Source organism: Otolemur garnettii, unplaced genomic scaffold, assembly GCF_000181295.1.
Source record: "Otolemur garnettii isolate 467f Iridium unplaced genomic scaffold, OtoGar3 scaffold00017, whole genome shotgun sequence".
Lineage (NCBI taxonomy): Eukaryota > Metazoa > Chordata > Mammalia > Primates > Galagidae > Otolemur > Otolemur garnettii.
The window spans coordinates 28,872,482-28,899,766 of NW_003852412.1; the positions used below are offsets into that span (position 1 = coordinate 28,872,482).

At 37.0% G+C, this 27,285-nt stretch overlaps 1 protein-coding gene across 7 annotated transcripts in view; it reads right to left on the reverse strand.

Annotated features, from left to right (window-relative positions):
- Positions 1 to 281: 281 nt before the first annotated feature.
- Positions 282 to 27,285, reverse strand: part of TTC37 (tetratricopeptide repeat domain 37) — a 98,852-nt gene continuing 71,848 nt past the window's right edge. For all 7 annotated transcript variants that reach the window (XM_023510884.1, XM_023510886.1, XM_023510885.1 and 4 more), the window contains 10 exons: positions 26,626 to 26,698; positions 24,232 to 24,285; positions 23,945 to 24,056; positions 20,474 to 20,602; positions 14,643 to 14,764; positions 12,629 to 12,787; positions 7,286 to 7,438; positions 3,993 to 4,123; positions 2,093 to 2,216; positions 282 to 543 (listed from right to left, as the gene is read on the reverse strand). In XM_023510884.1, coding sequence (XP_023366652.1) covers positions 469 to 543; positions 2,093 to 2,216; positions 3,993 to 4,123; positions 7,286 to 7,438; positions 12,629 to 12,787; positions 14,643 to 14,764; positions 20,474 to 20,602; positions 23,945 to 24,056; positions 24,232 to 24,285; positions 26,626 to 26,698 — 1,132 coding nt within the window. In that variant the 3' untranslated portion in view covers positions 282 to 468. The remainder of the gene's footprint in view (positions 544 to 2,092; positions 2,217 to 3,992; positions 4,124 to 7,285; positions 7,439 to 12,628; positions 12,788 to 14,642; positions 14,765 to 20,473; positions 20,603 to 23,944; positions 24,057 to 24,231; positions 24,286 to 26,625; positions 26,699 to 27,285) is intronic.

The following is a 27,285-nucleotide window of genomic DNA, read 5'->3' on the forward strand; positions in this document are numbered from 1 at the left end:
CAAAACAGGTTATAAGATGACTGGAATTTTATGACAAGTTGATCTATCAAACTCGAGGATTCAGAGGAGAAAGTAAATCTTTGAATTTGTTTTTAAACAAATCTGTTTCTGTCTCTTATTTAGGAAATGTCTATCAAGGCTTTACTGTAAAGGCTTACAAAACGAAGTATCTTTACTATGTGTCATGTAAGGTACAGAAAATAATGGTTTTCAAATAACTGTTGACCAACCAAGGGAATCATGGTTTTCCTTTCACTATGGACTGTCCAGAGATTTTTGCTGATTAAAATCAGATTAAGAGTTAATATAAAATTACATTCCTAACTTAAAACTTAAACTCTTTAGATTTAAAAGAAATATGAATGCCATAACCATAGTTTTAAAAAATGTTGCTTTGGGAAAAAGTCTTGATTCTTTGCTTAATTAGATAGGTTTTTCTTTGCTTCCTCACTACAAAATAATCCAATATTATTGTAAAGACAATTTCTCATTCAGTTCCAAAGCTCTCGTATCTCCATGAGTTTTGGCATTATTTACCAGCACCTGTGGGAAATTACATACAGGAACATTAATATTTTATTTATTAACAATCATCTATATTTAGATTCATAGAAGAAAAGTAATGTCAAGGGCAGCAGTTTTCAAAAGGCAACATCAAATTACACAAGAAAAAGTAATGCTGCAACCTTACTTTTGTTGAAATAAATTGCTCAAAGTTAACAATGACAGCAGAACTTATTCAACTTAGTATAGGTGCCAACATTTTGATTGTTACTAGTGTCAGCACCGTAGAAAATTAAAGGTTTTGTTTGGTGGCTTATAAACAGCATTATAAACATAATACTACTGTCTCTCCAACCCTACCCCAAAAGAGCATTTTATGACTAGAATAGTCCAAAGGATATTGTTCCTTTTTAAAAGGACAGCTTAAGACCTAGGGTCCAGGCTTTATCAAAAAATCTTTCCATGATTTCACCAATTCTATAAACCAGGGGATTCAATTTCAGCTGATCATTAAATTATTGGTGAATAATAATTCATCTGTTGGTTGTTCACTGTTAAGCACCGTGAAGAGTCTGAGCTTTGCTGTGATTGTAAACTAGCAAGTCAGCCGGCTGCAGTTCTATGATGCTGCAGAAGACACAGGATTCGGGGGGGTCAGGGACAGAGGTCTTCGTTACTCCTTGTAGAGCAAGCAGCATGATCAGCAGCACATCTGCTTCTGTTCCCTTGGCCCGCTAAGCCTCACAGGGTGAGATGGGTGGGCACGTAGTTCCCACATATATAGTGGGCTGCTTTATAACAGAACTCTGTGAGAGCCCACTGAGCATTTCCGTCTGAGCATGATGTTGGCACACAAAAAGTTTTGAGGTTCTGGAGCACTTTGGATTTCTGGATTACTGATACTCAATCTATATAGCTTCCTTCCTCATATAAGGGCATTTGCACATACACATGTTAAATATACATTAAACTACTTTTAAACACAGCATTAACTGTCCTGTTATTAATGCCAAAGGGCCCCAGCTTTCAATATTCCAACACTAAAATGCAAATTTTATAACTAACCCAGGGTAGAATGCAAGCTATATATTTAATCCTTAAGGCATGTATATAAATATTTCTTTACTTTTTTATTTTAATTTCATATTTTTGATACAGAGTCTCAGTTTGTCATTCTCAGTAGAGAGCCGTGGCATCATAGCTCACAGCAACCTCAAACTCTTGGGCACAAGTGATTCTCTTGCCTCAGTCACCTGAGTAGCTGGAAACACAGGCAGCTGCCACAGTGTCTGGCTATTTTTAGAAATGGGGGTATTATTCTGATTCAGGCTGGTCTTGAACTCCTGAGCTCAAGCAATCCACCACCTCAGCCTCCTAGAGTGCTAGGATTACAGGTGTGAGCCACTGTGCCTGGCCTGTATTTCTTTACTATTAATAGATGGAACAGCAGACATTGGAGTCTTTTGTTGACCAAAAATTACATGGTCAATTTTTGAAAAATTCAATCAAAATGTGGAATGATTTTGAAAAATAAGTCTAAAACCCTTAGTTTCAAAATAAAATATTTTAAATAAAATCAATGCCTTACGTCAATGAGCTCATAGTCATCTTTGGCATGTAAGTGTCTCAGTAGGTACCAACGGGCAGTTGATACAACAGATTTGGGATACCCAGGCTGATACACCACTCTCTCTAGAAGACGTCGTGTTTCTCTAGGAAAAAGATAGTCACAGTTATTTTGAAGCTGTAATTAACATTAGATATTCCATACACGGGTCTCATATACACATTATCTAATTCTTTTGCAGAGGTGGTACCTAATTACTTCATTGATTTTTTTAATCACACAATAATAAGTGTAATAATAGTGGTTAATATTTTCTAAGTATTTATCATGCATTAGATACTATACAAAGTATTTTACACATATGGTCATAATTAACATTCATAACCTTACTAGGTAGCTAGTATTATTATTCTCGTTTTGCAGATAATAAAAACTTCTTCCAAAAATAGAATGAGGGAAGATCACTCATATTTTATGTACACTTCTATGTGCTCTACCTCTAATCTTTTTTAAAGTAGGCAGGAAATAAAATAAATAAGTAAATAATACAAAGGTAATACAGAGTGGATATAACATCTACACTACAGGCTAAGATATCAGGTTCTTAATGTATGTTTCCAAGGATATATATGATATGTGAGTCCATGTAATAATGGCTAATAATTTATAGTTCTAATTATTTCTTTCCCAGTTTACTAATATCTTAAGAGTCCAAAACTTCTGTACTTTAAAAACAACAAACAGTAGTAACTTCTGAACTGCTAGGCAGAAGAACCTTGTAAGCAGCAATTGGTTTGAAGCAGAAAACTGAAGAACTTGTCTTGAAGACACTTTTGCATAGGGATAATCCATGTACAGTAAGTACTTTGTTTTTTTCTTAGACTGCATATTTATTTGGGTTAGATTTTTTTTAAGCAATAAAAATCATGTGAGGTGTTAACAAAGAGTGTTATGGGAAAGGCCTCCAAGCCAGGCACACTGAGCAGAGACAGTAGTTCATTAGGAGTCTATGTTACAAAACCTTCTGGGTGAAGTCACACACAAAAAGTCCAAAATTAAAATATTAATAAATAGTGCTGGAATTTCTTTCTAGCCATAGGGTCTTAATCTTCCACCACTCCAAGTTTTTTTTTCCTCCCTCCTTTTCACAAGTGTTAAAAATCCCTGTTTTGTGAATGTGCCTCCCGCTGCGTTTCTAAGTATTAAGCTCTATTTCTGTAACACCTACTCTGCTCCACTAATATCTGGCCCATAATCACTATTTTACTAACAATTGCTGTGCATTATGTGTAATGTGTATGAGAAATTAATATTATTTTCGGAATTTTAAAATATTTTTACATACTTTTTCATCCATATTTAAGTAATTTTCTTCAAATTTATTTCTGAAACTATCCCCACCCTTCCATAAAAGTATTGCTAGAATTTTTATATCTTAATCTGAGCAGATTTTGGATTTTCTAGATGTGAAACCACATTATACCTCTGCTTTTTAAATATTTTTTTCACACCTTATTGCATTAGCAAGAACTTCTGTTAATATAGTCTTGAATGTGGGTCACCACACCATTGGCACCTTTTAATACAGTAGAGAACAAAAACTCCAAAGAATCTTTTCCTGGTGTGTTATCATATTAAACCTCTTATATCCTATATTTGCATACCAAATCGCTTTTTAAAACAAATGTAAAACTTTTTTTTCCCCTTAGGGGATTTCTAGAACTAGCTCTTCCAAAGTAGATACATTTTATATTATATATTAACATAATTACATATTATATATACACACACATATCTCCCCCAAATTTGTTAAATTAGCTTGTTAAACTAATTATAAATCTTTCCTTGATTGTTTCCTACAGGTATTTAAAGTGGAGAAGCATTTCCAACAACAACAAAAATTAACAAAGACTCTTTGTACCTTGCCCCCATTTTGCGGTGGAACTGTAACAGTGCCTGTAAAAGAACAGCCAGCGGGCAAAAGCAAAGTTTCAAGGCCTCCGTTGTAGCCTCTTGAACCAAGGGCGGCCAGTGATCATTGGAAACGTTAGCCTGTAAAAATATAAGACATATTACATCAAAGTTTTTGACTTTTACTTCAAAAGTATGCAATCAACTCTCACTTACTGAGTAGCTACTTGTCCAAGTCACCACATAAATGATACAAAGAACACAATTACTAACAAATGATTTAAGATCTGATCCCTGTACTTCAGGAGCTGTCAGACAGCGTAGGTTGAGATAAAAAAGGTTTCAAAGAGGAGCTATCATTTAAAAACCACTAACATATTTGTGAAAAGAAAATTACTGTTATATTACATACGTGAATACAATCTATCCATTAGTAAGACTTGTGTTTACCAAATATACAAAACTCAATTTAATATAATTCTTTGGTAGTGGCAAATATAAAGTCCAACATTTCAAAAATTATCTGAGAGGAAAGGCTGAAATAAGGTATTTTAATTCAATACCAATAGAAAAGGAAAGTACAAAACAGATCAGATAAATTAAATCAGAGTTAGCAATACTGAAAATATTTACTAAATTTCACATTATGGGAAAAATGTTAATATATCTATACATTACTTGGGTTATAAATTTTGGTCTTACAGAATGTACTGACTCAGAAGTCACATAGGTAAGGCTTTCTGAAGAAACAGTAACAAAATGATAAACACTTTACTGAATTATAAGGAGAAATAAAATACATTAAAATGTTTCATTAAAAACTTTAAATTATAACCAAGATTCATAATCACAGGATTCATACACATTTTAATAAAGTCAATATATAGTCCACTCCCAGCACTCAACAATAAGACAAGTTGGAACAGTGGTCTCTGAGTGCACTGATCAATCAAGGAAGAGGCAGCTCTGAAGACAATGAGCTTGGAGACACAGAGCAGAGGTTACGATGCAGCTTCTATGAGTACAGGAACAGTGGGATCTTGCATACAATTGACAAAGCGAATAAGGCAAAGCATATTCTAATAAAATTATTCCTAATATCTTTTTAACAACTAGTAATATAAAATTCACTGGATGCTTTTAATAATATACTCTCTAAATTCTAAGAAATCATATAAAACATTCTGTAAAGTTAGCCCAAAGATAAATGATTATATAAGAGATACAACTGGCATATGGAACAATGTGATCAGAATGTACTTTTGTTTTTGTATCTTTTCTCTTGATGTACATTACAGTAGGCCCTAAGACTCTCTCACATCTATTTTTCTTCACATTCATTCAGACAGCCTCCATTTCAATGTCCTCTTCTTTTCAAGACATCAGTCTTCATTCAAAGGTAATATTTACACACACACACACACACACACACACTCCCAGGCTAGGGTATGGTTACAGGCAATAGCAGATGGTATACTGCTCCTCCCCAAGACTCCCGCCTCTTCTAACCACCTGTAGCTTTGGGCCCTTACTGAAACATCCCAAGTTGTGTTTGGTGCCTCTGTAAGATGGTATCAAGCTCTCCAGGCCCGACAGATATTAAACTTCTTTTTCTTACGCTGGCGCTAGCAGAGGCTCTCTCAGTATCAGTAGTCTCTCACTTGCAGGTCCAGCTACATACTCTGTGAGGCTTAGTATAAAGTAAGTGTAGGGCCCTTTGTCTGAACATCATTAAGAATTTCAAGATAGTGACTGCAGAGCACTGCGCCGAGTACAGAGCTCTCAGCAATTGCACTGGACCTACCGTATGGTGCCAGCCCTGACCGTCTGCAGCCGCTGACCTGACCAACGTGCTCTACTCTGCTCACATCCTCTCTCTAGTAACCTGGAAACTCGTGGCTTGCTTCTTGCTGAGATCCCATCATCGCTCTAGGTGGCCCTACTAGACAGGTCAACCCACTCCCACACTTGGTAGGGCTCATTTCTAGGTCTACCAAACTCTTGAGAGTGCTCTGATCCTGTCTCCTTTACTCCTTCTACCCTACACAACCAGCAGATGCTGCTTCCTACCTTTGGGACTCATCTACTGCAGACCACTCTCTCTTAGAAGCATGCATTTCCCAATCATTAGCAACTCTCTTCTGCTCTATCCTAGCCTCTGAAATGTTAGGTATCTGTTTATATGCTTCTGGGACCTCCAGGGACATTTATCAAAGCTCCCCTCTCTCTCCAGGAGTAACCCCTTCCTGCCATGGGGAAGACAGGCAAGGCAGCAGTTCTCACCAAAGAAACTTCCTCAACAAGCCTGCTCCAACCCCACTCTTCTGATACTTTTATTGCTTCCTTATAGGTTAGTATTCTACCTGCTTCAAAAATATGGATCTTGATCTGCTATCTCACTTTGGAATCTGCTATCTAATTACTAACCTTTCAGTTTAGTATCCACTTCATACACACAGCAGTCTTTCATTTAAAGTCTAATTTTAATACATCCATCTTTTCCATACTGCCAGCTATTTGCCACAGAATTATGGTATCTCCTTATTCTTTTATAATAATTGTTACATGTTAGTGGCCAGATGTGCTGTCTCACACCTGTAATCCTAGTGCTCCGGGAGGCAGAGGCCTGTGGATTGCTTGAGCTCAGGAGTTCAAGACCAGCCCGAGCAAGAGCAAGAGGCTGTCTCTACTAAAAATAGAAAAAAACTAACCAGATATTGTCAGCTACTCAACAGGCTGAGGCAAGAGGATCACTTGAGCCCAAGAGTTTGATGTTGCTGTGAGCTATGACACCATGGCACTCTACCCAGGGTGATAAGAGTGAGACTCTGTCTCAAAAAAAAAAATTGTTGAATGTTAAATATTTTAAAAAGAAGATTAGATTTGGAGAGTGCTTTAAGGTTCACAAAGGCACTTGTAAAGGTTATTTAACTTATTATTAGAATAACCTCCCAAAAAGTCAAAGCAGGTCACTTACGCAGAAAAGGAACAGAGCCATAAACAGTTTGCTTGGCTAAAAGTTTCACAGGTCGTGAATGGCAAAACCAGTTCTTAGAGAAAATACTTTTGTGGTACATAGAGGATGTGATCTTTCTTTTTCCAGAACATGGACAATGTTCTGCTATAATATATGAATTTATGTCACTCTTATATCCAGCAGGAGCCCCAAACATAAGGTTTTGAGGGACACCACACGAGTAGACAATGAGACCAGAACTCAATAGAACACCACCGTGTGAAAAGTTTCCCCAGGGAAGAAGAGTCAGTTCTTCAAGACGATAAATAATCAGGACACAATCTTACCATGCAGACTTTTAACGCAAGCAGTGCTAGTTTCAACAGACTCGAAAGCTTCCCGCTCCAATTGCCCTGCTGGGAGGCCACCTGTAGACTCTTTCTGTAACACATCTCTGCAGCACTCATCATGCCTTGGGACTGATACACTTGTGCCAGCCACTACAGAGCAGAGAGAAAGAAGAACACAGAGGATTTTAGTTTAGCACACAGTCTGCTGCTCTACTTCTAACATGTTCAATAAACTTTGATTAAGTTAGAAATTGTATTTAACACCCCAATAAATACAGGAACAGTCACATTGTCCATTCTATTAGCAACAGCGTGAAGTCTAAACGTCACCCAGGGTGGCAAGTCGGGAACAAATCAGACCACAACGTGAAAGCAGATATATTGTGAAAATGTGAACCAGCAGAACCACCAAATGTTTGTGTGGCTGTATTAATACCCAACAAAGTAGGTTAAGACAAGAAATATGAAGTGGTAAAGTGGGATGCTTCATAATGATGAAAGAGCCCATTCAACAGGAAGGTATAAATATTCTTACATTTATTCCCACAACCAATAACAGAGTTTATGAAATAAAAATTGACAGAAATGAAAGAAGCTGACAAATTCAGAATTACTATTTTTTAGCACATTTATCTCAGCAATAATAAAAGAAGTAAGACAAAAACCCAGTAAGGATACAGAAGATTTAAACATAATTAACAAATCTGCTTTAATTGATATATTTAGACTATACTTGGTAACTGTAGAATACACATTCTTTGTAAATGCACACACATTCACCAAATTTGACCATACACGGGATCATGAAAAGAAAACCCTCAATAAATTTCAAAGGACTAAAATCATATGAAGTATGTTCTGATCAAGTAGAATTAAACTAGAAATCAGTTTAACTTCTAGAAAGATCCCTAGAAAATCTCCATATTAGAAACCATGCAACATGCACAATGATATGAGAAGGAGTCAGAAATTCTGATGGAAATCAGAAAACATTTTGGAAAAAAAAAAGAAAACATTTTGAAATAAATGACAATGACAGCAATAAAATGTTGTAGGGTACGTGTATTAGAGTAAGAGGAAATTCCACTTCAAGGGATAAAAAATAACTTCAAAGGAGTAAAAAATAAACCCAAGGAGAGAAAAGAAAATAACAAAAAGAAAACTTAATAACAAGTGAAGAAAGTATAATAAATAAAATCAACAAAATAAAAACTTGGTTTTTGGAAAAGATTAATGAAAACTGCTAAAGTTACCAAGAGAAAAATGAGAAGATACAAACTACCATTACAGAAGGAAAGGGAAAAGTCATTCTAGAGAAGAGAGCATGGACAATCCACATCAATAAACCTGAAACTGGACCGTACTAGACAGATTCTTTGCAACTCACCGATGCTTAAAAAAAACAGGACATCTTAGTAAGCCTATGTCTATTAAAGAAATTTAGGTCATAATTTTAAACTTTCTGAAAAAATTCCTGGTCTAAATGGCTTCAATGGTGAATTCTTCCAAATAGTTAAGAACAATATGATGCCACTCTTACACAAAATCTTTCAGAAAATAAACAAGGAGTAACAGCATAAATATCAAGACCTAACAAAGACCTATGGAAAAGAAAAATTATAGGGCAATTTCTTTCATAAATATAGATATAAAAACTCTAAACAAGGTATTAGCAAATTCAACATATAAAAAGGATAATACATCATGATCAAGAAGGGCTTATTCTAAGAATTCAAAGTCACTTTAATATTTGAAAATCAAGATAATCTACCACGTTAACAGAAGAAAAAAAAGGACCATCCTAGAAGATGCCCCCAAAAGTATTTGATGAAACTCAAAACCCACTTGTTATAAAAACCAGAAAACTTTCTCAACAAATTCAGCACAGAACTTGCTTAATCAGATAAAGATAGTTATATGAACCTACAGCAAACACCATATTTAATAATGAAACAGTTAAGGCTCTCTACTTGAGGTAAGAATAGAACGTATACTTATCACCACTTTTATTTAACATTGTATTAAAGGTTACAGACAGTGCAATAAGGCAAGAAAAAAATTAATATGTAAATACTGGGAAGAAAAAAGTAAAACTTCGTTATTCAGAGGGGAATACTATACTCTAGTGTGTATAATGCACACTTTTGTGCCCGCATTTTTTAGGAAAAAATAAAGATGTGCTTTATACATGGGTAGCACAGCTCAGGAACCCCTGGGACCTCCAGGCACATGGAGTTTCAGTCCAGAAGGTACAGAATCTGGTGGGAGAGGGTTAGCCCCACCTCTGCCAGGTACAGCAATGAGGGCTGGTGTAGAGGCTAGCAAGGCATGTTGCAGCCCTGAAGGGTGAGGGATAAGGTCTGAGGTCTGAGGCCTGGTTGCACAGAGTGAATGGGGGTCTCTGTGCAGGGACCAAGGACCCACCTGGCTGCCCACAGGCCAAGTGGCCTCAGAAACTTCCACCCCACTAGCCAAGCATGAAGCTATTTCAGCCATGGCCCCTGATGTAGCAGGCAGAGTGGTGTGAGCTCACGTTTACCAGAGGACATTAGCTTTCCCCAGATGTCAGTCCTGGCCAAGAGCTGGCCATTTTTTTTTTTTAAAGTTTGGGCCAAAAATGTGGGTGCACATTATATATGAGAACACATTTTACGTGGCAAAATATGATAACTGTCTATGTATAATATCCAAAACTGTCTCAAAGAAAATAAATTTACTACGTTTTCTGGAAGGTCAATATATAAAACTCAACAGCATTTCTAAATGTTTGGAGGTAATATCTGAAAAAAAAAACCCCACTTATAATGAAACAAAGAAAATACCAAATACTTAGAAATAAATTTAACATAAAAATGTAAAAGACCACTAGGTTGAAAATTGCAAAATACTGCTGAGAGAAATTTTAAACTTAGTAAAACTGGGAAATATATCACATCCACGGATAGAAAGATTCAGCAGAGTATCACTTTGTCAGTTTCCCCCAATTAAACTATATATTCCACAATCTCAAACAGAATCTCAGTAGGGTTTCTGTGCATTTGTGTGAGAATTAACAAATTTACAGCAATGCCCCTGATCCATGATTTTTCCATACAATATAATCAGTTAGTTTGAGAGAGAGAAAGGCCATATTTACATAACTTTTACTACAGCACACTGTTATAATTATTCTACAACTAGATCACTGGAAAAGAACAGATCCTAAAAGACCCACACACAGCATTGGCTGATTTATGACAAAGGTATTACTGTGACTTGGTGGGACTGAACATCTATATGGGAAAAAAGTAAACTTTAGCCCTTGAAATAGTCACAAAGATTAATCCAGGATAAATTGTAGGACTAAATATAAAAATTAAAACAATAAAATTTCTAGAAAAAAATGTAAAAAATCTTCATAGATTTGGAATAAGCACAGTGTTCTTGAATAGAACATCTAAAAAAATCATTAACCATGTAAGAATTATGAATTAGACTTTGTTAAAATTGAGAACTATTCATAAAAAAATAACTTTAAGTACTAAGGCAAGCCACAGGTGTGAGAAAATATCTGTAATACAACCCCGAAGTGTGTTTACATCCAGAACATATAATGAATACCAATAATTCAGTAAGAAAGAAAGAAATATCCCATTGTGCAAAGCACCTCAAAAATAGACTGTCCAATAGGAAAAGTGTCCTGACATCATTAGGCACCAGGCAAATGCAAGTTAAAGCCACTGGACGATATTACCTACATATCCACCCAAATCGGGAAAACCAGCACTGGCCATCTAGCAACACCAGCACCAGGGACGCTCCTGTGTTTTCACTGCTGGTGCAAGAATAATCTGGTATAACCATTTTGGAAAACCGTTTGGCAAGACCTGCTAACACATATATACACACCCTGAGACCGACCCACCAAAAGACATACCCAAGGACAGGCACAGCAGCATTATTTATAAAAGCCTAAACTCAGAAATGATCCAAAAGTTCATTACCAGTGGAATGAACAATATTATAGTTCATTCATTAAAAAAAAAAAGGGAAAGTTTATGGCCACATGAAACAAGGAAATGAACTGCAGACATGATGTTTGGTCAAAGTAACCAGATATAAAAGAGTACTCCATTTATTTACATGAAGTTCAAAAACAGGCAAATCTCCACAGGAGGGACAGGAGTCAGAAGCTAGGTTTCCCTTTTGGGGGTTGGGCAGAAGGAAGATCAAGGGGGAGGGGCCCAGGGAGGCAGTTAGGTTGCTGGAAATGTTCTGTGTCTTCCTATGCTTAGTAGTTAAACATGTAAACACACGTAAAAGTTTAATGAGTGGCACTTTTCAGATTTCCACACTTCATAGTCTCTATGAATTATATAATATAGAAGAAAACACACTTATGTGTGCAATCTCTGAAGGCTTTACTTATTACATATTCTTTCCTTTCAGTTTAACAGGGTATTTCTCCCCTTGATAAAGAACACAAAATCACAAGATTTATCAAATGGCAAACTTACTCTAAGACGGGAAAAAAACCCCACCATTTTTATTAAAGGATTAGAATAAAATGAAGTCTTACCTTGCAAAATCCAACTAGTTTATGCCATTAGATTATCTTTTTTTGTTTTTTTCTTTGCAGTTTTTGGCCGGGGCTGGGCTTGAACCCACCACCTCCAGCATATGGGGCCAGTGCCCTACTCCTTTGAGCCAAGGCACCGCCCTATGTTTTTAATTATCTAAAGCAAGGGTATCAAAAATCTGATATAAGGATCATGTGAATAAAAACCAAATTGTAGTTAAAAAAAAAAAAAACTTCAACAAAGTCTATACTAAAAGTTTTTTGAGAAGGAAAATATGAGAAATTGAATAATTATGTGCTTCTTTGTATTTTAATATCAGTAAGAACAAAGCACACAGGGACCACTGTGTATTTGTCATCTTGGATAACCAGCACTAGCTCAAAGTGTCAATCCTGAAATATCTATTTTGAAAAGCACTAAATACAAGTTACCTGGAAAGTAGCTAGGGAAAAACTACACACACCTATCTAAAAGCAGAGTTAAACATCATTATAATATTCCTACTATAAAATGTTTACAACACTTCTTTAGCTCTCCTACATCAATCCATGTAAAGGACAGCATTTTTTAAATCACCATTATTTTAAATCAAGGAAATTTATAATTAAGAATGCTCTGAAGCATTGTAGTAGCAGGTTCTAAATTAGTATTTAATTTCCTCAGTTCATCTAACCATATACCCTTTTACATCCTAGAATTGAGGGACACGTGGTAAGACTGAAAGCATGACAAACAAACATGAAAAACATCCCTCCCAACTCAAGTAAGAAGGGGAACTCACCTGCCATGCCGGGACTGAGGCTGAGTTGGACGCCACTGTTCTCTGTAGCTCTTCCAGTGCAGCGTCTGGGAGTGGCTTCTGGGATTCCACGAGTGCTTTACACTGGACTTGTCTCAAAAGTAAGATGACAGCTGGCTGATCAGGGTTACTTTTTAAATTCTAAAAATTAAACCCCGAATACGAATACATCAAATGGGCTCTTAGATGTTACATGTGAAAAGCAATTAAGCTATTCTCCATGTTGGGAAAAAAACTTTGAATTTAAAACCTTTCCTTATAAACAACCACAAAAATTCAATGAATAAAACACTCAACAGCTTAGGAATACCAAACCCTACATTTCCTTTAAATAATATTCAAAATCAATAATGCTATTCCTGTGGTTTATGTTATTTTCCTTCTTTATTTGCTGCATGTCTTTCTTCTAGGCACAGACTTCTTAGGCAGTGAGAATAAGAGAAATGACTCACTTTCCCATTTCCCTCAGCTATTATTTATATCCTAAAATAATAAATGTATGTGTATCCTTCCATACAAACACAAAAGAAGTTAAAGAAAAAATTCATCTAAAGAAGTCCTTTCACTGTTGTTTTAAATATTCTTCTTTATTGCTTGTCCCGCAATAGCATATTCTTTGTTTTTACTCATTAGATCATAGTCTTCAATATATTTTTAAAATATATTTAACTGTTTTCTTCTAAGTAAGAGACTGAAATAATAAAATGACAAGAAAAAATTCATCAAGTAACACTTATTCTATCGGAGAATACCTAGCAACTATCATTTTATGCTTAGGAAATGAGCAGCATGTAATACCCTACCCTGAACTTCTCTCAAGTGGAATTCCTTAAATAAAGGAAAACATATTATTCTGCCTTTCACAGAATTCAAGCACCAAAGGAATTTTCAAAGGTCCATTTCTTCTTTCTCTTAAAAATTTATATTTATCCTTCAAAAAACATTTCTGGGAAGACAACATAGGCAAACACAATCTTCCCAGTAAGCATTTATGAAATATGTTTCAAGAAAAGTTATGTTTAAATCTCCTTAACTACTAAATTATTTCTAGTAGGTCTACAAAACTGATCCCTTCATTCAGTAAATATTTATTGAGCCCCTGGTATGTCCTAAGCAAGGCAGTAATAATTTACTCACAGAGGTTGTAAGCATAGAGCCCTACAATCCTGGCCCATAAACACTGACTACTGAGTGGTGCCAGGCACCCATTCAATAATTTCCATGATCATCCAGAACTTTAGAAAAATGAAGGGATGTTGGAAAATATAGTTTTCTGAAAGGAAAAAATCAAAGGGAAATATTACCTCCCTAAAAACAAATGTAGATTTTAAAAGACCTATATTAAGAGCTTGAGCCCCAGAGTTTGACAAATATAAGTTCAAATCACAACTCTATCCATTCTAATTGTGAGTTCCTGCACAAATTTCTTAACTTTTTTAACCCTTAGTTTCCTCAACTATAAAAACAGGGATAATAAATAACTACATCAGAGGACTGTCCAGAAGTTCAAATAAAAAATACTAAATATAGTGACTGGTTTGTAGCAAGTACAGTAATCAATAAATGTTGGTTAGGCTGGATGTGGTGGCTCATGCCTGCAATCCTAGCATCCCAGGAAGCCAAGGAAGGCTGATTGCTTGAGCTCAGGAGTTTAAGACCAGCCTGAGCAGGAAGGAGACCCCGTCTCTACTAAAATTGGAAAAAATCAGCTGGGTATGGTAATGCACAGCTGTAGTCCCAGCTACTCAGGAGGCTAAGGCAAGAGAGTGGCTTGAGCCCAAGAGTTTTAGGTCGTTGTGAACTATGACAGCACAGCACTCTATCCTGAGGCAACAGAGTTGGGACTCTGTCTTAAAAAAAAAAAAGAAATAAAATAAATGTTAATTACTACCACCATAATCACCATCATCTCTAAGTAACATGCACTCCATTTTTTAAGTTATTCGCCAAGTAGGACAAGAGCCTAAGAATTTCAGTGCACACCCCATAACAATACCTTTGTGCAGAGAGCCTCAGCCTCGGATACTTTTCCAGTGTCTATCAGACCAGTGACCGCTTGTGAGAGAGACCACATTTCAAGAGACCGGTTGTAATTCTCAAAGGATTCTTTGCCTTTAACTGTAAACCCAAACGTTAATGTTATCATACTTTCTTTCTTCTGCAATTTATATTGTGTTCTCTCAGAGGAGTAACTAGTTACAAAAAATATTACAATTATAGACTTTTCATGCATATGCAATTTTTAAAACTTACATGTACCAGCGGAATACCATAGACTATGCTGACATTACACAGGTTTCTGGAAAGTTTCTGGCATCTTTCACAGGTATTAAATGGTGAATTGTATACATTTTCAAATGTTAAAGCAACTTACATTCTTGACCTAAACTCCACTTGATCATAACATAAAATCTTTCCTATGTGTTGTTGGGTGTAAATTACTAAAGTTTTGTTATTAATTTCTCCATCTATATTTATGCATGATGTTGTCCTATAGTTTTCTTTCTTATAATGTCTTTGCCCAGTTTCAACATTAGGGTAATGCTGACCTCATGGAAAATGTCAGAAGTATTAACATGTCTTTGATTTTCTGAAAGTATTTGTGTACAACTGTTACCATTTTTTTTCTTAAATGTCTGATAAAATTTGCTACTGTCAGTTTCAAGATAGCTGACCAGGCCAGGTGTGGTGGCTTCTACCTGTAATCCCAGTACTTTGAGGGAAGACAGAATGATCACCTGAGCCCAGGAGTTTGCGATCAGTCAGGACAACATAGCAAGAACTCTGTCTTGACAAAAAATTTAAAAATTAGCCAGGCATAACAGCATGTGCCTATAGAACTAACTACTTGAGAGGCTGAAGCCGGAGGCTCCCTTAACCCCAGGGGTCCGCGCTCACAGTAGCACAGCTGCAGCCATGCACTCTAGCCTGGGCAGCACAGTGAGCAAGACACTGTCTCTAAAATAGAAACGTTTTCAAATGGCAGATAGATTCATCAGGTACTCAACCTCTTCCACAGAGAAGAAGCAAAACAGCAAGAAAACAGCCACATTTTGGATAGATCATCTCATAGAGAACACTGGAATACAAAAGAAGCGATGAGGCTCTGCCGTAGCACAGTGGTTACGACACCAGCCACATACACCCAGGCTGGTGGGTTCAAACCCAGCCCGGGCCAGCTAAACAACAATGACAACTGTAACAAAAAAATAGCCAGGTGTTGTGGCGGGTACCTATAGTCTTGGCTACTTGGGAGGCTGAGGCAAGAGAATTGCTTAAGCCCAAGAGTTTGAGGTTGCTGTGATCTGTGATGCCATGGCACTCTACCAAGGGTGACATAGTGAGACTCTGTCTCAAAAAAAAAAAAAAAAAAAAAGAAGTGATAAGAAGCACCAAGAGCAAGGACGGAGAGGGAAGCGAGGCGGCCTGCTCAAGACCAGCCCAGGGTCAGCCTAGAAAGGCTCTCCAGTGCCTGGGAGTGGTAACTGAGAGACACCCAGCTGCCCACATTCCTGGTGTGGACTCTGACAATCCCACACAGGAGAGTCCCTGGACCCTTGTGGGCCCCAAGACTAACGGAAGGGAGCTGCCTGAAGACGACACAGGCACTATCCCCAAGAGGGAGCTCAGGCCGACTCCCACAAACCCCAACTCCTATGAAGCGACAGCATAGCACAACTGGGACAGCCCTGCCTCCACCAGATGGCATGCTACTGGGGTCCCCACAGCTTCTGCCTCTCCACACCCCAGTACCCCACTGATAGACACTGTGGGCTGCAGCAATGCCAAGATTTAAGCAAAGCACTCATGCCCTCAGCCACCTGCCAACAGCTGCCCCAATGAAAGCAGCCACGCCTGCCCTCGTACAGCAGGGCCACGGTGCAGCCATGATGCCACCTGAGCAGTCCACCATAGCCATTGCCAGCACACACCATCAGAGGGACCAAGAACGGGTCCACCCAGCGTGGCTCCATACTCCCTAGTACTTGAGCACCAATCAGAGGCCTGGGGATTGCCCAGCTCAGTCTACTACCACTGAGCCTGAGCACTCACCCAGTCTGCTGTTAACACTGCAGGTGGCACCAACTTGCACAAAACACCTGTGGGCCTGGCTACCGGCTTACCCAGCCTATTGTAGCAAATGCTGGAAGACTGTTCTACTACAGCCACTGTCAGGCCCATCACAAGCCTGCTGCCCAGGGGCTTAAGAACCCACCAAACCCACCCATCCACTGATACCATTCCCAAGAAAGCTACGTAGAGGCCCCCAAATTGTATTGCCTAAACCTGCTTATACCAGTGCCAACGTAAGCCATCCTGGGGCCAAAGGATGGATGTAATCAGCCCACCATGCCACAACTGTGGCCTGAACACTGGCCCACCTGGCAGACCTCTACGAACAACTGCACCCTAAAACACCAAGGAAATCACAGACAGCGCTGACACTGTTCACAGCACTGTTCACTCTCAAGCAGAGAGGCTGTACCACTGCACCGACCCAGACACAAAGCCGGAGTCCCTGCCCAACCAACACCACAGATACATCTGTAGGGGAAAGTTCTCCCTGCAAAAGGAGATTCAAAAAATTAGAAGAAGCAATTGCTATGCCAGATTCACAGTTAATCAACATAAGGACCCAGGAAACACAAAAAACCAAGGAAATATGACACCTAAAAGAACACAATAATTCTCCAGCAAGAAATTCCAATCAAAAGAAATTTCCAAAATTCCAGAGAGGAAACAAAGTATTGATAGGAAAGAAGCTCAGTAAGATACAAGAGAGCAGTGAAAACTAATGCAAGAGATGAGAAAACCAGTTTGGAATATGAATGAGAAATTTACCAAAGACATAGATGTCAATATCATAAAAAAGAACCAAACAGAAATTCTGGAATGAAGAATTCACTGAATAAAATACAAAATACATTCAAAAGATCCAACAATAAACTAGACTGAGCAGAGGAAAGAATCTCAGAACTTTAAGACAGATCTTTTACAATAACTCAATCAGACAAAAATAAAGAAAAAAGAATAAAAAGAATGAGCAAAGCCTTGGTGATGTATGGAACACCATAAAGCCACCAAATATTTGAACTTTTAATGTTCAAAAAAATTAAGAAAAAACAATACTTAGAAAAACCTTTTAAAGAAATAATAGATGAAAATCTCCTAAGTCTAGCAAATACTTTAGCTATCCATACACAGGAGGCTCAGAAATGCCCAAATAGATATAACTCAAAAGTATTGTCTCCACAGCACATATTAGTTCAACTGTCCAAAGTCAAAGACAGAAAGATAATTCTAAAAACAATAAAATAAAAGTGTCTGAGCCACCTATAAAAGAACACCCATGAGAAAAAGAGTAGATTTCTCAGCAGAAACTTTACAGGCCAGGAGAGAATGGGATGATATATTCAAATGTTAAAAGAAAAAACACATTAGCCAATAACACTATTCCCAGCTTAGTTATCCTTCATCAATGAAAAAGTAATAAAGTCTTTCCCAAACAAACAAAAGTTGAGGGAATTCATCACCACTAGACCGGCTGAACAAGTAATGCTTAAAAAGAGTCCTACACCTTTAAGTGAGAGAATAGTATCTACCAGCATGAAAACAGACAGAATAAAAACTACTGGGTCAGCAAACACACAGACACAGAAAAGACTCAGATGTTAGTTACAACTACAGAAAACCACAGGAGAGAAAGGGACAGTACATATAAAACAATCAATAATAAGATGTTGAATCAATAATAAGATGACAGAAATAAACCTTGGAGTTTGATACCAGCTGAGACAATATAGCAAGACCCCATTTCTTGGAAAAAAAAAAAAACCTAGGAAAAAAATGACACGAATAATGAATGTATCTATTACATGACTTTTATGTGTATGTATGTGTATCTACATATACTTATTGATTCTCATGTGTAAGAGCAAAATGAATGACAGTAGTAAGATAAGAGACAGGAAGAAGGAATTAGTATTATTTTGTTACAAGGCATCGCACTGTCCATAAAGTGGCATAGGCTATTTGAAACTGGACATGAATGAGTTGTAAATGTACATTGCAAACTCCATGGCAACCACTAAAAACATTTTTTTAAGTAGTATGACTAATATGTTAACAAAAGAGAGAAAATAGAATCGTTACTGGATTACCAAAGTGCATAAAAAGAAAAGGCAGAATTTTTTTATAATTTGAAGAGCATGGCTTAAATATAACCGCATTTTAGGTATTTCTGAATAAAATATTTCAATCTTTTAAAAGACTCTAAATTATAATGCCACTAAAGAAAAACCTGCTTTTCTTAATTTTCCCTAGTAATCCATAAAAGACAGGCAGTAACAATAACTTAACATTTAAAAAATAATAACCAATACCCTAACATTAATTTGGTGAAAAACTACTGTCCCAAGACAAAAGGCGATCTATTAATCAAAGTTGGTTAACCTACGTGTGGATCACTTTTTTTTTTTTTTAATATGATATTGACAGGAAGAATATTGTTCCCTCAAAGAGGTCAATGTCTAGCTCAGCGCCTGTGGCTCAAGTGGCTAAGGCGCCAGCCACATACACCTAAGGTGGCAGGTTCGAATCCAGCCCAGACCTGCCAAACAACAATGACGGCTGCAACCAAAAAATAGCCAGGTGTTGTGGCGGGCGCCTGTGGTCCCAGCTACTTGAGAGGCTGAGGCAGGAGTTGGAGGTTGCTGTGAGCTGTGAAGCCACGCACTCTACCCAGGGGAATAGCTTGAGGTTCTGTTTCAACAAAAAAAAGAGGTCAATGTCTAATCATTGAACTTGTGTATATGTAACCTCATATGCCAAAAACAACTTTGAAGATGTGATTAAATTCAGGACATTGAGATGGTGAGAGTAGCTTGGATTATGATTTATGGTGGAAATCTGCTTTCTACCTAGGCATCTAGAATTCACTTCTGATGATTGTGATTGATAATATAGGCACAGGGTGCCAGTTTAACCAGGCTCAAATAACAATGCTGAGTCTCACGTGGGCTTTTGTAGACAGAAACAAAACATACAGAGCTTCTTTTTTACTGCTAGATAAAAATGTACTCTCCATGTACAGCTAGGCAGAAGAAACTCGTAAGGATTTCTGTAGACCCTATCTTTTATGCAGATCACTTTTCAAAGAAGAAATTTATAGACTTAAAAAATAATGCTAACTAAATCTGATTAGATTATCAGCTACCCTAGTCCAGATCCCAAGGAAGAATCAAAGAACAATTTCTGTGCTGGTTTCAATAAAAGACTACTTCCAGGTCACCTCTGTCCTAAAACACTGGTCAAGTTTCAAGGCAGAGAATTGGGATGAAATAAAGATTCAGTTAACAGAACATATTAGACTTTTTAGGTATATATAAAAAAACATATATATGCCTACCACTTTTTTTTTTTTTTCTTGAGACAAAGTCTCACTTTGTCACCCTGGGTAAAAGTACCACGGCATCACAACTCATAACCACCTCAAATTCCTGGGCTCAAGTGATTCTCTTGCCTCAGCCTCCCGAACCCCTGACACTATAGGCACCCACCACAATGCCTTGTGAGTTTTTTCCTGGTGAGATGAGGTCTCATTCCTGTTTAGGCTGGTCTCAAACCCCTGAGCCAGGTGATCCACCCACCTCAGCCTCCCAGAGTGCTGGGATTACAGGTGTGGGCCACTGCACCAGGCCCCTACCACACTTTTGTATAGTTAAATGCATTTTTTATAAAAATATATGCAGAATTTGGTTTTTTCTTGATTTAAGCATTCAATGAATCTGAATTGAGTCATGTGTAAAAATGCTTTTTAAAACTTACTTGAAGCAGAAACAGCAGATAACAGCGCCAAGTATAAATCCATCCTCTTTGGCTGAGAGCTGCCCACGAGGGCCAGTTTGTCATCGGCATGGCAGGCTGCCATTAGTCCAGCCCAGACAGCAGGATCACCTTGAAACAGGGAATACCGACAGAAGTCTTAATAGCAATGTGTTGCTGAAAAACTATCAAAAATGAGAGTAAGAGTTTACAAGGACAAAAAAATTTAACTGTATCTCCCCCCAAATTCCACTTTCTTTCTTTTTTTTTTTTTTTTATTGTTTCAGGTTAATTGAAGGTACAAAGAATTAGGTTACAATGTTAGCATTTGTTAGGTAAAGTCCCTCTTGGAGGTGGGGCACAATTCCACTTTCAAAATTCTACTTTCTTCAAGGAAAACCAAATTATATTTGCTTTCAGAGACCCATTACTATTAAACATTCATCTTTCAAGATTTGCCGTTTTTCCCAGATACCTCAGAGGATGAAAAATGCCCCATGAACTCTTCTTCCATGACTGGTGAGCTCAGGTGCCCAGAGAGCAGGGTGATTAGACCCACTGCACTTGACACCAAGGACAAGCCTCAGACAGACACTGGTCTTCATCATTCACTCCTTGTTTTAGAGGTTTATTATAGAATAAGCCAGATAATACCATATTTCAGCTCTTAAGCAAAAGGAAAGGTTCAAGATTTTGTCTGTCTTCTAACAGGCGAGCATGAGAGTCAGTCTACTGTGTAATGGTTCTACACCCTCTGTTTGTTTGATATTCCCCTCCTTCATGCCTAGACAGCAGCTTCAAAGGATGGGGGAGCCTGACAGTAGTGGGTTGGAAAGGTAATAAGAAACAGAGATTATACATATAGACTTACCTTTTTAAGAAAGTTCCTTGTGAAAAATAAAAAATGAAAGAGGATTTTTTGGAAATTAGGTTTTTTTTTTTTTTTTCATTTGTTTGGCCTTTTTTATTTTGCAGCTTACTTCAACAGTTAATGTTTTAGTCCTGCTATCCTTAAAAAACAAATTGATGATTTAAAATGCCACAAGGGGGTGCCAGTAAACAATACAGCCACTTGATCATACTTATAAGCTTTAGTTTTACATTTTTTCTTATCTGACTATTCCATCCAGTCTAGCTTCTGTGTCTCCTATCAAATGTATGAAATATATACTTCGTTGACCATCTGGTTGGCATTACTGCTAATGTTACAAGAATCAATAAAACCTCAAGAATCATTAAAATCTGTACAAATAAAAACCATTTACAAAAAATTAAATATGTACCTGCAAGTTATAAAACAATTTCTGTTCCAGATGATACCTATCTTAAGTAACATAATCAGATTCCAGAATAAACAAATAGGTACCATTCCCTAGAATTTATTTACAATGCAATCTGATTACTGTACAATAAAAGGCACACGACTGAGCCTCAGAGCTGAGGACTAGCAATGACACCGATTATTAACATGTGGTAGCTCTTCATTTGGGATTCTTTTTTATATAAAACCAGGCTGCAGTGCCATCAGGTCTAAAATTCTATGATTTCAACTGAAGTAGATTCAGTTTCTGAATATTGACTGACTCCCAAGACTAAGTGGGCAGCTCCTCTGGAGATCTTACGGTGTTACACAGTTTAAATTTTTGGCAGGAGGACAGACAATAGTTGGCAACAATTTCTTCTGTCATAATACAAAAGAACTGCTGTCTTAATTAACTCTTGATAGATAACCAGCAACTCCAATTCTCTATGAAATAAAGTGATTCTGGGAAAATAATACAAACCTAATAATTTTAAACTACAGTTTGCTGAAAATATCTTTTAGTAAGCACAGAAACACTAAATACTCAAACAGAAATTGGATTTTCTTTCATTAAATTCTAAATTCTTGGAATTATCTTTAAATTCCTGAAAAGACTCTTTGGCATAACATCTAGCAAAACTGTACTTTGTTTAACTAAAGATCTAGAAAGACTAGGTATATGACATGACATATACTAAATCTGACATTTAACTAAAATATATCCACTTTCATTAGACTCAAACAGGCAACTTATCTTTACCACTCCATCTTAGTTTTAAGCACCGTATATGAGGACTCTGCTTCCCTGAGTACGTATTTATCTAAATAATACAGGAAAATCAGAGGCCATCATTAGACTTGTCTGGGAAATCTCATTTTGTAAAGTTTATGCCTTACAGAATCAAAGGCTAATGGATCTTCTATTATTCTTTATCTATAATAAGAATTCTTGAGAGTAAGTCTATCTAATATTTCCTTAAGAACATCTCCAAAAATCAGAAACTTACTAATATATAGTCTAGAGAAATCCAAATGTGTAGGGTCTCTTTTTGTTTTGATCATGTCAAAATGAAAGGAAGGATTAACAACAGGATATTGATCTGTTTACTTATGTTATAAAATAATCCCTAAAATGTGAGCTATTTTGCAGCTTGGTTAGGATCTTTATAATTGACTGTGACAATAACATTGAACCTGCTCTTTGTACAGTCTGTATCCCAACAGTGCATAGCCCAAAGCAATAGCATTTTAATCTAACAAATGTTTGAAGTGTTCTAGGGGAATAAATTTTAAAGCTATTATTTCACATTTAAAATGATATTATGTAAAAATACACCTTATAACCCTAGATGGCTAGAGAGTACAGTCCTCCGTCTGAGGCGTTCTCCCCACAGTGGTCCTGGATGCATGCTGGAGTTGTCGTGCAACAGCCAGCTCGGGTGAGGCTATCACCTTGTATTTCTAACAGTTACCACAGAAAAGATATCCCTATCCTTCAAGGAGCTAACTACAGATATCTAAATATGTTTATCAAGTAATTCTGTAAACTATATAAATAATATAAATAATTAGTAGCTAGAGGTAAAACCTCTTTCAACCAGACTGGTAGAAAAAGGAAACAAAGCTTCTTAAAAATACATATATAATTCAGATTTTAATAACAGGTAATAGAATATCTTTAAGCAGACATTCCATTTGGCCTGTTACAAAAATTGATTCTCTCTTAATTATTAGTGGCCAAAAGCAGGTTATTAAATAATATGCAAAATTTTAAAACATTTTCTGAAAATTCTCTCATCCTATTTGCTGGAAATAAAAACATTGTTTCTATAAGCCATAATGCTGGCTTGGTGCCTGTGGCTCAAGTGACTAAGGCACCAGCCACATACACCTAAGGTGGCAGGTTCGAATCTGACCTGGGCCTGCCAAACAACAATAATGGCTGCAACCAAAAAGCAGCCAGGTGTTATGGCTGGCACCTGTGGTCCCAGCTACTTGGGAGGCTGAGGCAGGAGACTCGCTTGAGCCCAGGAGTTGGAGGTTGCTGTGAGCTGTGACAACATGCCACTCTACCAAGGGGGATAGAATGAGGCTCTGTCTCAAAAAAAAAAAAAAAAAGACATAATGCAAGACTGGTAGGATCTGAATTAATGAAATGAATTTATATTCACCTGGAGAAAGGAGTGCTGCCTTCTGAATGGTCTTTAGTGCAATATTGTTTCCATCTTCTGCTGAACTGCTCCCCATCGCCAGCTGATTTACTGCCGTGTACAGTAATGCCTTCTACACAAGAGGAAAGAGGTATTTTAACCAATTCTCTTTGTAGCTTCTAGTCTCACAAAATGACTAAAAATATTTGACAGGGATGGCTTCTAAAGCTATGAAGAAAAATTATTTCATTCCTTCTTAAATATTACTTAACAAGCTCAACATTTCCTGAGTATCAGGGTAAACTGACCTTTCCATGATTTGAGTCCAGAATATGAGCCACATTCCCTGCTACAGCGCCCCCCTAGAGTAGAAAACAGTGATTAGACACATGCAACAACTTTACTCCTTGTGTGTCAACTTTTTATTACTGTTAAGACTAGTTTAATATTTTGTGAAAGGGAGACTTTTCCACTGTGATCATTTCAACTTTGTTTTTAAAATACTCATTTGAAAGTCCAAAAGTTACATGATTTTACAATGGTGCCAAATAAATACACACACGTTCTAACAATATAAAAAAGAATGGAAGAAAGACTAAAAAAGACGGAGGAGGGAGGAGGCAGGGAGGATGAGATCACAAAGATAAATTAACATGGCTTTACTCCATTAAAATACATAGTATTTTTAAACTTCCACAGCCCCTCCTAAAATAAAAGACTAACGTTCAGGGCACCGTGAAACTCACCAAAGCTTTAATAAGCCAATCAATACTAAAAATGAAAAATATATATGCATACCACAGAGTTTTCATGAGGTCAATTTGATATCTATAACTCTTAAAAATTTATTTCTTAGACATTTTATCTGGAAAAGAAAGTTATAAGAATGATTTCATTTTCCCTCAAAAGTGTTCCTATATCTCTCACTTCATAGCAGAAGTATATCAGAAATGTTTTCAAAACTGTACTTAGCACAAAAAAAGTGCATAAAAAACATAAATGAACTACTAAAACTATCAATATAAAACAAACAGAAGACAATTAGAAAGAAGAAAGGCAGCAGAGCAGAGAAAGATTTGGGAATCTGAACTGAATCACCACAGCCATTAACTGATTCAAGTTACTTAAACTGTGTCTCAAGTTTCCTCCTTTATAAAATGACCAATAATTGCAGTTGTTTCATATGGTTGCTGGGATTAAATGACAAAATACATAAAAATGCTCAGCACAGTAGCTGACACACAATAAAGTGCTCCATCCCAGTGCCTAATAGCGGTGGCCTCTGAGTGAATTCAGTCACTGACAATAACCAAACTTGTGGGATAAAACTTTGCTACACGCAGACTCCTTTTTTGGACTCAGCCTGCTTGCCTCTGGGTAAATAAAGGCCATATGCCTCCCACCCCCACACACAGTTTTTTTAAGCACAAGCTCAAACTGTGGCCTGAGCACTAGCAGTGCTGGCATTCCCTGAAGTTGTGAGAAACCCAGACAACTGGGCCACCCTGGACCTACTAAATCAGAATCTGCATTTTAACAAGATCACAAAGTGATTTCAATGATATAATAAAGTTTGAGAAACATTAGGATAAAATGCTACCAAAAAACCCATATTTTTAAAAGCACCGAATAATTGACAAGATATTAAGGACTTACCAGGTCAAAACTAAAAAGTAAAACTAAAGTCTAGAAAGACAAGTGAGCTTCAGGAAGCTACTTGCAGAAGCTATCACATTTTAATTTTCACCTTAAAGATGGGCTGGTGGGACAGAAGTTAAAGCCCAGCGCTCACACAGGCGGGGAGCACCATAAACCCACTTCCAAGTAAGCTAAGACTTCAAGGAGCTATGCTCTGGTTCCAGAGCATATAACCCAGGCACACAGTAAGCCTTGCTGGTCCAGAAACCTCGAGTTCTAACCCTGATATTTGGGGGTCCTCGACTGGAGAGCTCCCAAGGACCTGGCAGAAGCAAACAAAAATCCCTTCTAAAGAAAGGAAGCTTAGTTTTAAGCTTCAAATTATTCCTACAAATAATTCTCAAGTATACACAATCGGGTAAACAAAGCCACTGTGAGTGAAAACCAGTAGGAATAACAAAAACAGAAAGGGACCCACACACTTCAGATACTAGAACTATTATGAGACATGACAAGTGCTAAAAACCTAATAGCTATTACTATTACGTTTACCAACTAGGTAAGTGAACTATGAAAGGACAAATCAATCACAGGGGTACAGAAGACAGAGCCCTGAAAACACCTGGCTGTACAAACTGTAACACAGTATCTAATCATTATCAGGGGCTGCGGGTTCAGATTTACACTTTTGGACACTGACAACATTGTAGTTTTTATTGTCTTATGTTTATGAAGCTTTTAATAAAGTAAAATTCTCTTTGGGGATTAAAAAACACACAGGTTAACACTTACTATATGGCAAAGTTACTTTACTCTGTCACAGTCATTACCCTGATCTGTAAGTGTTCAGAAGGATTTTCCTTTCCAACACCCAGAATCATACAATAGGACAGAGAGAAAACAGTCTAGTGCTTGCTGAGCGACTAATGGAAATTTGGTTAAAAACAGAACTCCTTTCACTGTACTACTACTTTCCAGGAAAACAACACTATACTTTAAAATTATAACATTTGCCACATGACAAGTTATTATAGCTCTCTGCCAGAATTTAGAACATTACCCACCTGTGCATTCCTCTGAGCACACTGAGCAACAACTCGGGACAGCAGACACCACAGAGCAGGGTCACCTGGGTTACTAAAGAGATCACCAAAAGTAGCAGGCTTAGAGATAGACATTATTTAATCACAAAACACACAATCAACTAATTTTTCATTAAATTTAAAACCTTTTAGAGACCTAAAGAAGTTGATGTTGTCTATGTTTGGTTGAAAGTATCTTTTTAGAAAACATACTTACTATTCTACATATACCCATCCATAGTCCTTATATAGAAAAAAGGAAAAATCAGCAATGCGATGATTATAAATCCACGAGACAATTAAGAAAGGGTTAGGAAATTTAATATATTGTGTTCAAAGAAAACAGAGAGATTAAAAATTGTAGGAAAAATAATATTGACCACTAATAAAAATGATATCATTTATACTAATATAATTTAACTTTTAGAAAATATAACTAACCAGCAAAGATTGTTAATAAAAATGAGCTATGGAAGGAAAAGAAACTACAGATGCATTACTGCTGAAAATAAAATAAATAACCACTGTTGCTAATGACAACTTTCTGTTTTCCCAATTTTGAAGACATTAATGAATGTTTTAATAGCAAAAAATTCTTTTTTTTTTTTTTTTTTTTTTTTTTGTAACCTGGGAAGAACATGA